The following is a 13,352-nucleotide window of genomic DNA, read 5'->3' as shown; positions in this document are numbered from 1 at the left end:
TTTGTACTCTGACTTTGATTTAATTTTTTTTCCGCCCCCTTTTTCAAAGATATTTCTTGGGGTGTCCATTTTTTTTTTTTTTTTCTTTTAAGGATTTTTTTTACTCATATATACTTTGGTGGGCTGTCCCAAGGGTGCTGAGTGGTTTCCCGACGGTTGCACCCCAAAACCGCAATTCTGCACTTTTTTTCACCACCTATTCATAGGCGAATCTTTTTCGCCTATTACATTGAATTGCGTTTTCGCATCTGCGAAAACTATTTGGAATTGAATACGGCAATACTTTTCCGCTTGGCGAAATTATGTCATCGGTGAAATTTTTTCGCCTCTGATTAAATACGGCCTGTTGTCTCTCTCGACTTGGGAAGGATCACTGATTTTGTAACCTAACAGCTGTTTACACCCTGCCATAATGTCATCCTATGACATTCACTTGTAATTAGTCAGACTGGGAGGACTGTGTCATGAAATAATAACTGCGGCTTCTTCTTGACTTAATTTCTACTGTGGTTGCTCTAATTGTAAAACTTGCAGGAGTGGAAATATCAATTACTTTGGGTGCAACCCTGCAAACAACTTTAATGGTGACAAATGTTAACCTTTGAATTAGCAGAAAGAAATGGATATGGGCTTGATAGCCATGTTACACACAGCCTCAAATTATAACATGTTGTACATCTAAAAAGAACTACCACGCTGGTAAACAGGAATAAATATTAAAGTGAAAATGTAATCAATAGAAAAAGAATAAAATATCATAAATTGCACTTATACACATAAATGAAGGCAAATAAGTAATACAGGAATATAGAAAATAATAAAAAGTAAATGGCAATGTAAAAAACAATTGGATATATAGATAATGATGCTGTAAAGCTGTAGAATAAAGAAAGCTGTGCTGTGTCATGGATAATAGGTTGCCAGTATGTAAATTTAAGAACAGTCAAATGCAACAATTGCAGACACTTGTCACAGATAAGTGAGTGGTAACTTGTAAGATGGCAACAATGTGTCCACCCTACTGCAGCGATTGTATCCGTCTAAGTGTCCAAATATAGTAAATAGCGTGAAGCTTGTTTGTAAGCTGACACAAGCCGCCGTGTCCAGATCTAGCTGTATCACACCCCGTCGGGCGCTACGGTGCTTGATTAATGATAACAAAAATGTAGTTACCGACCAGCATGAAGACCTCAGGTTTGTATGGATGTTCCGGTGCAATGGCTCCCTGTCCGGTTTGGATTAAAGAGAGCCAGCCAAATTATCGGAGCTTGGAGAGGTGCTGGGGGTGATTCCAAAGCATGCACATGGTAGGCGCGGCCGCGACTTAACAGGAATCCCCGCATCAGTGGAAGAGATCACAGGCACTGGACACAAATAAAGTTACAAGTAGCCGGTGTCAGCACAAGTCAGCATGTATGGGACAATGGGCAGCGTATGTTGTACATAGTCATCTTATTTTACTCCTATATTTTCCTTCGATATTGGAATATAGGCCCTCATTCAGACCCACTCGCAAGCGGGCGCACGTACGTTAGGCGTACGTACAAAAATATTTAAATTCAATGGCTCGCTCGTATTTTCGTTCGCATCTAAAATTCCTCCCTGAACTCTTACGACCCCTCCTCTAACTAACGAGCGTACGAAATAGCGAGCGTACATCCCCGAAATGGCTTGAAAGGAACGCACGCACAAGTATAAACAGGAAGTGGCCTTGTCAGATGTCGATTACCTGCTCCTTTATTCTGCCTACCTCCATCAATCGTATCATGCCAATCAATGTATCAATTAGCTTAATTGTTTGTTTTTTTTCAACACAATGCAAGAAACTTTACTCTTGTCTGTGTTTGTGTTTACCCGCAGAATACGTACGGATGAAACATTCGCTTTTATTGTTCAAAAAACATGTGAACCACAATTAAACAATTGTACTATTGCTGTGGATCCCCGCATATTTCCCTGGGTTCATTTCTTTATTTAAATTTGCTTACGCATGTCACTGCATCAAGCCTATCCTAACTCTCCAGAGATTTCTGGCCCTGTCGAACACATGACTCATACACTAACCAATAAAATTGCTCCTGTTAATTTCCAAAATACATTAGCCAATCAGAAAATTTTTACACACTTTATCAAAAATGATTTTTAAGAAAAACACCATTGCCATCATGAGAGCCTCCGCATTCACCAGGCGTGAGCTGCTGGTGCTTACGGAGGTCATGGATCGCCGGATCACCAGCCAGCCTCAACCCATGACCAACCGGCAGAAGCGCTCCGCGTATGCGGAGGTACGGTCCCGCCTGCGGTCCTTCGGCTCACGCCGCAACATCGGGCAGCTGGAGCGCAGGTGGTCCGACCTGCAACGGCGAACGCCCCGCTTGCTGGCATGCTTTCGCATGCAGATCCTGGCAAGTAAGTGTTATGTATTGTGGTTTTAATGTTTGTGTTTGTGGGGCAAACTGCGTGTGCATGTTTTCCTGTCTGTTCTATTTATTATTTGTACTCATATCTGCGTCTGCATGTTTTCCTGTCTGTTCTATTTATTATTTGTACTCATATCTGCGTGTGCATGTTTTCCTGTCTGTTCTATTTATTATTGGTACTCATATCTGCGTCTGCATGTTTTCCTGTCTGTTCTATTTATTATTTGTACTCATATCTGCGTCTGCATGTTTCCTGTCTGTTCTATTTATTATTTGTACTCATATCTGCGTGTGCATGTTTTCCTGTCTGTTCTATTTATTATTTGTACTCATATCTGCGTGTGCATGTTTTCCTGTCTGTTCTATTTATTATTTGTACTCATATCTGCGTGTGCATGTTTTCCTGTCTGTTCTATTTATTATTTGTACTCATATCTGCGTGTGCATGTTTTCCTGTCTGTTCTATTTATTATTTGTACTCATATCTGCGTGTGCATGTTTTCCTGTCTGTTCTATTTATTATTGGTACTCATATCTGCGTCTGCATGTTTCCCCTCTTTTTCTGAATTTTTAATTCTACTGCTATTTTTTTTGGTTTTATTTTTTATTATTATTTTTTTGTTTGTTTGTTTGCCCGGATTTGTCCATAAACTAAACGCAATTTATTTGACATATTTTAGGGGGACAGCCAAGACTCCGCCGTCAACGTCGGCGTTCCCGCCCACTCTCCCCAACCCCCAGCCAACACTCCACCCCAAATCTTTCCCCTATTCCCCACTCCTCCCCATCCTTCCCAGACCCTCTCCCGGAAATGTCGGGCCTCCTTCCCCTCCGTCCCACTTCCCCCTCTCCTCCACCCACCCCTCTTCCAATTACCCCCTCCCCGGAGTCCTGCATAACTCCGCCCCATTCTTTGGGGAATGACGGATCCTCCGAGGAGGATCATGGAGGTTTGGCCGGAGCTCCCGATTTGTTTCCCGGTATGTTTTTTATTTATTTTTTTTAAAGCACAAACTGTTTGTATGTAATCATGTGTCGTGCCTTTCTTCGTGTTTTTGTGGCTTGACTTTTGTTGATTGTGAAGGTTTGCCTTTACCTCTTCCTGGTGATTTAAGCATACACATATCATACCTGTGGGAATTTGTACCTAGGCCTTGTATTTTTGCCAGCCCACCCTTTTTATTTCTGTTTTTGGGTTTAGGAGTGATTTGGTATTTTTTTTATGTTTTTCTGTGGAGTCCCTATTGTTGTATTAACCCACACACTTTTCTCACCCACAGAGGAACAGAGGCGTCGGCAAGAGGTGGCGGATGTTGTGGGGCAGATGCGCCACCATGTAATCGGCCTTCTGGTGGCCCTCGACCGGCTGTCTGGCCTCCTTCGGCATTAGATTTTTTTTTTTTGTTCTATTTTCCAATTAAATTTATTAAGACAAATATACGTTGTGGCTCATTTTTAAAAACCAAAACCAAGATAGTTTAGCCTGACATAAGTTCCTGCAAGGATTTCCCTTTTTTAAAAGTTAGATTGTGTTTTGTCTTTGTATGTCAAACAGACACCAGAAACACATAACAGTAACAATGTCATTTCCCTTTTTGGGTGTAGTGTCAATTTCAGATTTCTACATTTTCCAGGTTCCTACTTGGTGCGCAAGCTGCTTAGGCCAATCTTACAAATCCCAAGGTTGGGCCAGGCTTCCTTTTGGTGTGGATTGGGAAGCTGAAAACATATTTCAGTTTTGCTCAACTGGCGTCAGTACTGGTTTACCCCTTAGTCAAATGTAACTTGTGTTAACCTGGTTACACTTGCTGTTAACGTACCAAAAAACGAAGACCATTTCACTCTTCAAACATTTATTGACAACATAACAGAGAAAACAAAGTGGTCACTCCCAAAAAAAATACACAGTGATAAATTCAAATACAACACATACCAAGAAATAATTAAATAAAAACACAAAATCAAGAACTGGTTGACGAAGGACCATGCCAACATGATTCCACAAACATGGCGTTGCGATATGGGTTCAAGAATATATGCCCAAAAGGACCAGATCCAGGTTTGGTAAGGGTAGCAGGAAGTAGTGAGCGTTGGAGTGCCAAAGATTATGTGAACAAACAGAAGATGGTGAGAAAATTATAAATAAATTAGATGTTCGCCAAAAAACACAAACACATTAGGTATAAACACTAAAGTTTTGTTCAAACTTACCTAAAAAATCTGGCCACCACATCATCGCGTATGGCCCCCCCACATACTGACCTTCGACCAACATCGGGGGGGCCATCCTCAGGTAAGGCATCCTCTGGCTGCATTGGGACACCACTCCTTATGGCAATGTTGTGAAATATCCCACACAGGACCACAATTTTCGACACCATATCCGGCACATACATGAGCTCGCCACCAGAGCGGTGGAGGCATCTGAATCGGCCTTTTAAAAGGCCGATACAGCGCTCCACCACTTGCCTGGTGGCTGTAAGTGCGGAATTATACGCACTTTGTGGCCCTGGTGTGGGAGCCAAATAAGGAGTGAGCAGCCAGGACATGCAAGGGTATCCACTGTCTCCTGTGAACAAAAATAGACCACATCAGGAACACTGTGTATCAAGCTTAACATTGTTATGTACTAAAGGTCTCCACTTACCCAGAAGCCACGCATCACCAGCTTGTAGGTTGGTTAATTTCTGCCATATCCCTGATTGCCGGATGACGAAGGAGTCATGAGCACTTCCGGGTAATTTAGCATTCAGGGACAGGATCTGGAGGGAGGCATCACATACCACCATTACATTCAGGGAGTGATAGTGTTTCCTGTTTCTAAATATTGCCTCCAGCCGTGCTGGAGGCTGAAGTGGTATGTGAGTACCATCCACAACCCCTATGATGTGTGGGAAGCCAGCTATTTGGTAAAAATTGGCCTTGGCCACACTAAGGGCACCCATATCCAAAGGCATTTTAATAAAATGTTGGAGGTGCTTGAAAAGTGCCTCCATCACTGCCCTCAGGATCCGGGAAAAGGAGGATTGGGAGATGCCCGCCACTATTCCCACCGTTGTTTGAAACGATCCTGAGGCACAGAAATGTAACACCGCCATAAATTGCGTCAGTGGTGGTATTGCTGTTGGACTGTCAATTTGCCGCTCAAGATCACTTTCTATTAATGAGAGAGTGTCTATGATGATTTTGGGAGGTAGACGGTAGCGTCTTAAAACCTCATCATCGGGCATTCCAAAAAGGGTGACACGTGTTCGAAATATCTGGGGCCTTGCATGCCTACGATGCCTACGCCTGGGACGAGTTTGAGGTTGGTCGTCTTCCGGGAGCAGGGCCAGAACAATTCGCCCCAGATCTACCTGAAATTCAAAGTTTACAATGTAAGGCTTTTGACCCACCCCAAAAGTAAGAAAAAACAACTTAGCTTTCTGATACCATCCATAGCTGCTTACATGCCGGGGTATTGTCATGATACGTATAAACTGTAAAAAAGGCAACAATGAGACTTCAAAAATTTAGAGGGTGTTTTTTTTGTTTAAAAATTGTTGCAAGCCAACACAGAAAATAGCGGAAAAACACATTTGGCCATCGATGAAAACTACATTGCACACCGTACGTCAAATAGGGTTCAAATGGACCCAAAAAATGGAAAAGGGAAAAGCAAAACTGGATTATATGATGAATAAGCCGTCAAAAATGCGGTAATTATTTCGCAAATGCAAGTCACTACACCAACAGTCAAAAATGCGGTAATTAATTCGCAAATGCAAGTCACTACACCAACAGTCAAAAATGCGGTAATTAATTCGCAAATGCAAGTCACTACACCAACAGTCAAAAATGCGGTAATTAATTCGCAAATGCAAGTCACTACACCAACAGTCAAAAATGCGGTAATTAATTCGCAAATGCAAGTCACTACACCAACCGTCAAAAATGCGGTAATTAATTCGCAAATGCAAGTCACTACACCAACAGTCAAAAATGCGGTAATTAATTCTCAAATGCAAGACAAAAAATGGACTTACCCAACTCGAATATATAAGATTTCCACAAAAAACTTCTTTGGGTCCGAAAACAAAAAAAAACTAAAAAAGATGAAATGAGTGTTAAACAAATTAACGAACCACAAAACAGAAGAATACACCAATTGGCCACAAATTTGAATGCACAAAACTTACCAAATCAGGAAAGGATGTTGAAAAAATGAAAAAAATGCGAACGGAAAAACCAAAGAAATGTAGCAAAAACAAACAAACAAACAACTCTGCAAAATCCTCCAAACGCAACCAACCAAATCCAAACCACTTAACCGACAACACTCCAACAACCCCACCTCGAATCCACACACACCAAGCCATAAATAGTGTTTATTTTCCCGCACAAATTAAGGATGAATCATAGGGACGCACAATCAATGATGCGGCCGCAAACTAAGGACGCATGTATAAATACGTCACGAAATCACATAGAATTTCTGGATGATTTCATGCTGGAAGCAGAGACATGGCTTCAAACCAGGGAAACAATGGTCAAAATTGCGGCGGTAAGGCCTTCATGCATTTTGTGTCAATGATTCTTTTAAAACATAATATTGTGCAAGTTGTGAAGTGGCTAAATCTGCATATTTACCCAAATAGGTGAGGAGGATGACATGGAAGAGACTGCTGGCCCCAGTCAACCCGCCAAAGCTGCCAAAAAAAAAAGGCAGCCACATTTCACAAGCAAGGAGATGGAGGTTTTGATCCAGAAGTGCGTTGACATCCTGCCCCAGGCAGCCAGGAATATGAGCCAAAGCCAGAAGTGGAGAATGTGGGAGGAGGTCGCCGTTGCTGTCAATAGGGTGGGTGATTATGTCCGTCTAGCCCGGGATGTCAAACGGCGGTAAGTAAACACTTTCCCATCCTATAAACAAACCCCATTGTAAAAAAAAGGATAATGGTTCCAAATTCATTCCACAGATGGGCAGACTTCAAATATCGTCTCAAACAAAAACTTGCCGACAGGGCTAGGCATGCAAGGGGGACAGGTGGGGGTCCCACCCCTGTGTCATTGGAGTTGACAGACTTAGAAGAGATGGCACAGGGGTGTGTGCAGGCTGTGGAGGTGTTTGGCGTGTCCAACATGGATACGGACATGCCAGAGTTTGCGGCTCCTCATGTTGGCCAAGGTAAGTCTTGTGATGTCACCAACTCAGAAATGCTATTGTGCCAATATGTAGATTCTAATGTGAGTCTTTTCTCCAATTTCCTAACAGAGACAGAGGCGGATGAGTCTGCTCCAGAGGGGAGCCTTGGCCGCAGAATTTCTGCTGACTCTGCAGGGGAGGAACCAGTACATCCGGCTGAGGACCCTGCAGAAGCCAGTCCAGGGCGTGCCCCCTCGCAGGCAGTGGGCCTCCTCACAGAACTCAATTTTAAATCGGATTGCCATACGGAGATTCTGCAGAGGATGGACGCCAGTCTGATACGGGTGGCTGAGGCCCTGGAGCAAAATGCTGCGGCCAACGTGACCATTGGTCAGGCCCTGGCGGAAAATACCAGGGCCAACATCCGCATCGCCGATGCCCTGGAGCAGCTCGTTCGCCAGCACATGGTGGAGCCGACCTCCCTTCCTGCCGGAACATCCGGATCCTCCACCTCTGGCACAACATCAGGCAATCCTCCAAATGTGCCTAGCCCTGTGCCTAGTCCAGAGGCCACAACATCTGCCTCTGGACAGGCCAGCCCGATGGCATCCCGGACCCGGTCTGGCGCCCACCCTCACCCAGCCAAACGGGCGAGAAAACGGTGACAGCAATGGCGACTTTTCCCACACTCCTTCTGTGCTTGGCTCATATTCCTTTCTGGTCAAAACTTCCCTCTCCTTTCTTGTGAAATGTTTTTAAATTTTGTATTTACGCTTATGTTAGTAGTTATGTTATATTTTTTTTTTAATCAAATATCTTGGCCACAAAAAAAGGCAATACAATATTAGTCCAATTTGTTTGTGTGTAAACAATAAATTAAAAACAAAACACTGACATTGTATTGTGACATTATTGTACAAATGGGTTACATTTAATCCTGGCCTTAAACGCAAAAACTGACCCTCTTTAAAAAAAAAAAAGGCCTCTTTAAGGAACGTTTAAAAAATCACATAGCGATGCAAAATCCACAGTAAACCAAAAAAAAGGGGAGCTAATTAAAAGATGATGACATTATTGTTACAATAGGCCATAACCACCAAATTGAGGCCAATATAAAACCCCAAAAATGTACGCTAATTGATTGTGTAATCATGACATTAGCAGCTCTGATTTCCACCTGCGTACGCTTTTGTGCTATCCCAATAAACTGCTTTCCAAACACATACCAAGCCGGATTTCAATCCAACACTAATTACTTTACTGACCAGCCGCGATTAATCGCTGCACCATCGTGGAGTCCCGGGACGGAGGAGAAGGCCATCGCCAATGTGGTCGAGTAATCCTGACCCTAAGCTGTGCGAGCATTTTGAAGGGAAAGCGGATGTTCCAGTGATGTATGAGACGGTCCGAACACATTTGACGTTCGCATCTGCTAATGTATGTACGCCCCAAAAACGCCTCGCCACGCCTGCGTTTTTTCATCTCCACCCCCGTCAACACCCAAAAACGCCCTGTTCTGTCAATCACATTTGGCATGTCACTTCCTGTACGCTATTTTAGGAACGAGAGAAAAAAAGCTCGCAATCTGCCGTACGCACATGCGCAGTGTAACACCGACGCATGCGCGGTTAGTCAACATCGGAACGCAACGAGCGTACTGTTGTTAACGTGCGGCTCTGAATGAGGGCCATAGTCTTTTGTGGCTTTTGTTTTCTGGAAGCAGATGCTTATATGTTATAAGTATGTGCTGATAACAATCGATGATCTGGCTTTGCATTGGTCATACAGCTGAATGAGATCAGAGTCACTCAGTCACATGCACATTATGGGGCTGGTTCTGAGTTGGGAGTAGGGATGGACATCGGAAGCCGATGGTTAGCAACCATCTAGGTTTCTGATTTGAGGTAAGTACTTCCTTCATCGAATACTGGGAATTCGATTGCCAGCCATCGGATGCAGCTTTCTGATGGCTGAAGGTTTCTTCAGCTGCAGACACCCGGAAGTGGTGTCCGCAGCTCAACTAAGCAGCAGGAGAATAGATGCGCACGGAATCTATGCACAGTGTAGGGAGAACCTTGGGCACACCCCCACAGTGACGTAGATGGGGGTGCTGTGAGGCTCCGCCCCCCTTTTCGTCGTAAAGTATAACCAACGCGATGGTTATACTATCTAATGGTTGCGATGTGATGGATGCTTGCCATCGCATCGCTGGATTTGATGTCTGGAGCTCGGCAGCCATTCGATTTTCAAGTTCCAATGTATAGCCCTAGTCGGGAGCAGAAGAAGTAAAGAGCTGGTAACTTTGCATATGGTTAAAACCATGCTGCACTGCAGTTGGGGGATGTGCAGAGAGATCTAGATGTGAAAGGAGAGTGTCCAAACTCTAACCTAAATTGCAGTCTAATTTGTGGGCTACATGCAAAAGCAGTCAGTATTTACCCTGCATGCAAAAATAAATGTATGTGCACCCCTTGTATTGTATCGTGGTATATTCCAGATACATCGTTACTTGCTTTTTTTTTTTTTTTGCTTTGCTCCCACCTCAGAATCAGCTACCATGGGATCTGATCACACATTTATACAAAGTCATTGTCAATCCACAACCAATATATAACAGAAAACGTAATCGCAAATCATATATGCTAAAATGTCAGCGTTCTTGAGAGCACAAGAATGGTTAATGTAGGAATGTGTATATTACAGTATCTGTTCCTTACTATCTATATACTGTATGACATGTTCTGGGTCCATTCTACAATTACAAATCTGCTCAACATAAATCTAAATAGTTATGTCCTCATTTAATCATGCTTGGCTTCAGATTTTGTTATTGATTTTCTTTTAATTAAAAGTTCTGTGGGGGGTTTTCTTGTTTGTATTTTGGCAATGATATTTTCCATGAATACAAACATACTCATGTACGTACATACATAATGCAGAAATGAATAATCAAATATATATATATGTGAATAAACATACCAGCATAGAAATTTGTTTAAAAGATCTGGATTGGAATTGAAAATATATACAGTATGTAAATTACCCTAACCCTAACATTTGTATTCCATTCTTTCCATACACTTTATATTTTTTTGCAAATGTAAAATCCTTAAATTTAATATTTAAAATGGTAGCTGATTTCACCTGTTAGTATAATATTTAATATAGTGTTAGACTGATGGGAGTTTATTGAAAGGATTTACAGAAGTGCCTTGTTTAGCTTTTTTTTTTTATGATTGAACGGATGCACTATAGTTATATTGGTGTGTGTCAAATACATTGTTGCTTTGCAGAATCACAAAGCAAGACATATATTTGTGTTTATAATATTCAGTGTATCTCCTCTTAAATACATGCCTATCTATAGCAGTACAGGTTTCTGTGTGCTTAGCCCTATTATGCAAGAACATCTCTTACCGCCCCACATGGGAGAGGAGGCCCAGCCCAGCTAGAGCTCAGTAATGCTAGTGGGAAGCACAGGCTGTGGAAGGCATTCCAGCAGGCACCAGCTGAAGAGGCAGCATTACGCAGCTTTCCTTTTGATTAGACAATGTCACTGTTGTCAGGGCAACTGTGAACAGCGGCGTATCATATTTTCTCCTTCTGTGCTGTGTGCTGAATATTTTAGTGTGCTGTAGCCGGCAGGAAGGGTTAGGGAAAGGTGCTGGTGCAGTAAGAAAATCAACATATTCCATTTGGCTGGTACCCAGCAAGAAGGACTATCTAGTGATTTCACATCAGGTAGTGACCATTTTTACTGGCTCCCACTTTCCCATGTAACCTATGGGGGGATCACTGATAAGCCCCTAGATGATCTGGCTGCTCCAGTGACACTCTCTTCTTGGGAAACTGCAGCAGGAGAGGAGGATTCATGCTTATATTCCTGAAACCGAGGAAGAAAAGGACAGCGGCAAGCAAAATGCCAGGGTCGAATACTGCTGCCCGACAGGAAAGGGTGAAGAAAACCGGTGTGCGGCCTACACCTCCAGTTTTATTCACTATTAATGAAGAAGATGAGCAGCAGAAGAATGGCAACAGTAGGAAGGTAAAAGGTAGGCGATCTGTGTGTGTGTGTAGGTTTGACATTGTGCTTAACACAATGCAGAACCATTGAATATTACTATTTTCAGTGCATGTGCAGGCAGCCCATTATACAACTGACAGATGCCATTGCTAAGACTAATTTTGCTTTCCTCCAGAATTTAGTGCTGAAAATATGTTGTCGTAGCTGCATCTTTGTTTGGCCTACCTGGTAGCGAACACTATGCAATGATCTTTTTTGTCTATAAAATTCTGCTAATCACAGACTAAATATGGTTAACACATTTTCTGCTGCAGGTTGCCTAAGCTGAGACTATTAAATGTATATTCTGCAGTAACTTTGCTTGATATTTAAGGTGTTAATTTGTGTACTAACATCTGAAGTAGATGCTTTTAATAGTTGTTATAGTGATTATTTAGTATAGCTTCTTGATATTTGTAGGATCCACAGTGCAGACTACTGTAGATCTCTCTGAAGTAACAGGGCCCTCCCTTATGCAGAGATACGAGCTGGTGCGCATTGTGATTGGGTAGCATGCTATAATGACCTGGACTGGTGTAGTGGCTTGCATGCCATCTAGATATTGTACTGTTGGGGATTGGAAGAACCTTGTGTCATACAAGCACAATGCACCCATTTCATCTGCTACACAACAGAGGAGTGTCAAGGGTGTCACAGACATCTCTACATAAAGATGATCCATTATTAACCTATCCCATCATCATTAGCGCTGCCAACTAATATACAGCACAGGGAGGAGTGTATAAATAGTTTTAATTAGGCATACTTGTCTGCAAGCCTGTCTCACACAGTATCTGATAATAAGTTCATAGAAATAATACTGCAGCAGAGGGAGCAGATAATGTTTCTGAATAAAACGATACAGGGATAATTGTCTTATTGGTGATCTATTACTAGAAGCTAAGTTAATTAACTATGTAGGAAAGCAATTACAAAAGCTTGGATTCTTTAACCATGATATTATATAGGGCAATGCTGTGTGCTTTGACCTTATTAGATGCATGTAACCCAGGAACAGAGCAGCCACATGCCCAGGATATATTCTGGCACATTAGACGTTTTAATGACTTTCTGAGTAGTGTGCAGGCTGGATACAGAATGTAGTTCTGGTTAAAACATTTCATAGCAGGGGCCAGTGTGGTGCTGGCCTAATCTCTACTTACAGCAATCTGCGCCAAAACCTGTTTGTTGAAAGTTAATGTACAAATATGCAGGAGTAGATTCACAGGATATGAATGCTTCTTTGATTATGCATGTTTATATAGATAGTTTTTTCTCGATGAGAGCTGCCATATTGTGAACTGCACAAAAACAGCTGTTTGGTACCTTTATTCTGCTTTGTGCCTATATGCTTTATCGAATTAACCTAATATCTTACACAACAATGAATGTGCCTATTTTGTTGATCCCTACAGGTGCTGAATTAATGGGTCACTAGGTAACATCTATGGGGAAAATGTGTTAGAGACAGTAGCAATTGGGTAGGCAGATGATTGTTATCCTTTATTCATATAACACTGACACTTAACTTCTATATATTGAGGGGATCATAATATAAACGAGCTGGGTATGAAATACAGGCAGTCGGGATGCCTTCTGTCAAAATGCTGACAGTGGCATCCTGATACTCTGTATCCCGACGGGTCAGGTAAGTATACTAACCCTCCCCCCTTCTCCCCCTAACCCTCTAACTCTCCCCGTTAGTGCCTGGACCCAACCCTCCCCCCTTGGTGCCTAAACCTAA

General features: G+C 42.4%; 1 protein-coding gene across 3 annotated transcripts in view; it reads left to right on the top strand.

Annotated features, from left to right (window-relative positions):
- Nucleotides 1-13,352, top strand: part of MAP7 (microtubule associated protein 7) — a 202,352-nt gene that overhangs the window by 69,027 nt on the left and 119,973 nt on the right. The window contains exon 1 of one of the 3 annotated variants that reach the window (XM_088452517.1): nt 11,199-11,597. The exons of 1 other annotated variant lie outside the window; for it this stretch is intronic. In XM_088452517.1, coding sequence (XP_088308643.1) covers nt 11,417-11,597 — 181 coding nt within the window. In that variant the 5' untranslated portion in view covers nt 11,199-11,416. Of the gene's footprint in view, nt 1-11,198; nt 11,598-13,352 lie in introns of those variants that run through there. One more of the 3 variants, XM_088452527.1, reaches the window with a different exon arrangement.

This window comes from Taudactylus pleione, unplaced genomic scaffold (assembly GCF_031769625.1).
Source record: "Taudactylus pleione unplaced genomic scaffold, aTauple2 ptg000006l, whole genome shotgun sequence".
Lineage (NCBI taxonomy): Eukaryota > Metazoa > Chordata > Amphibia > Anura > Myobatrachidae > Taudactylus > Taudactylus pleione.
This window is presented reverse-complemented; position numbering and strand designations above follow the sequence as displayed.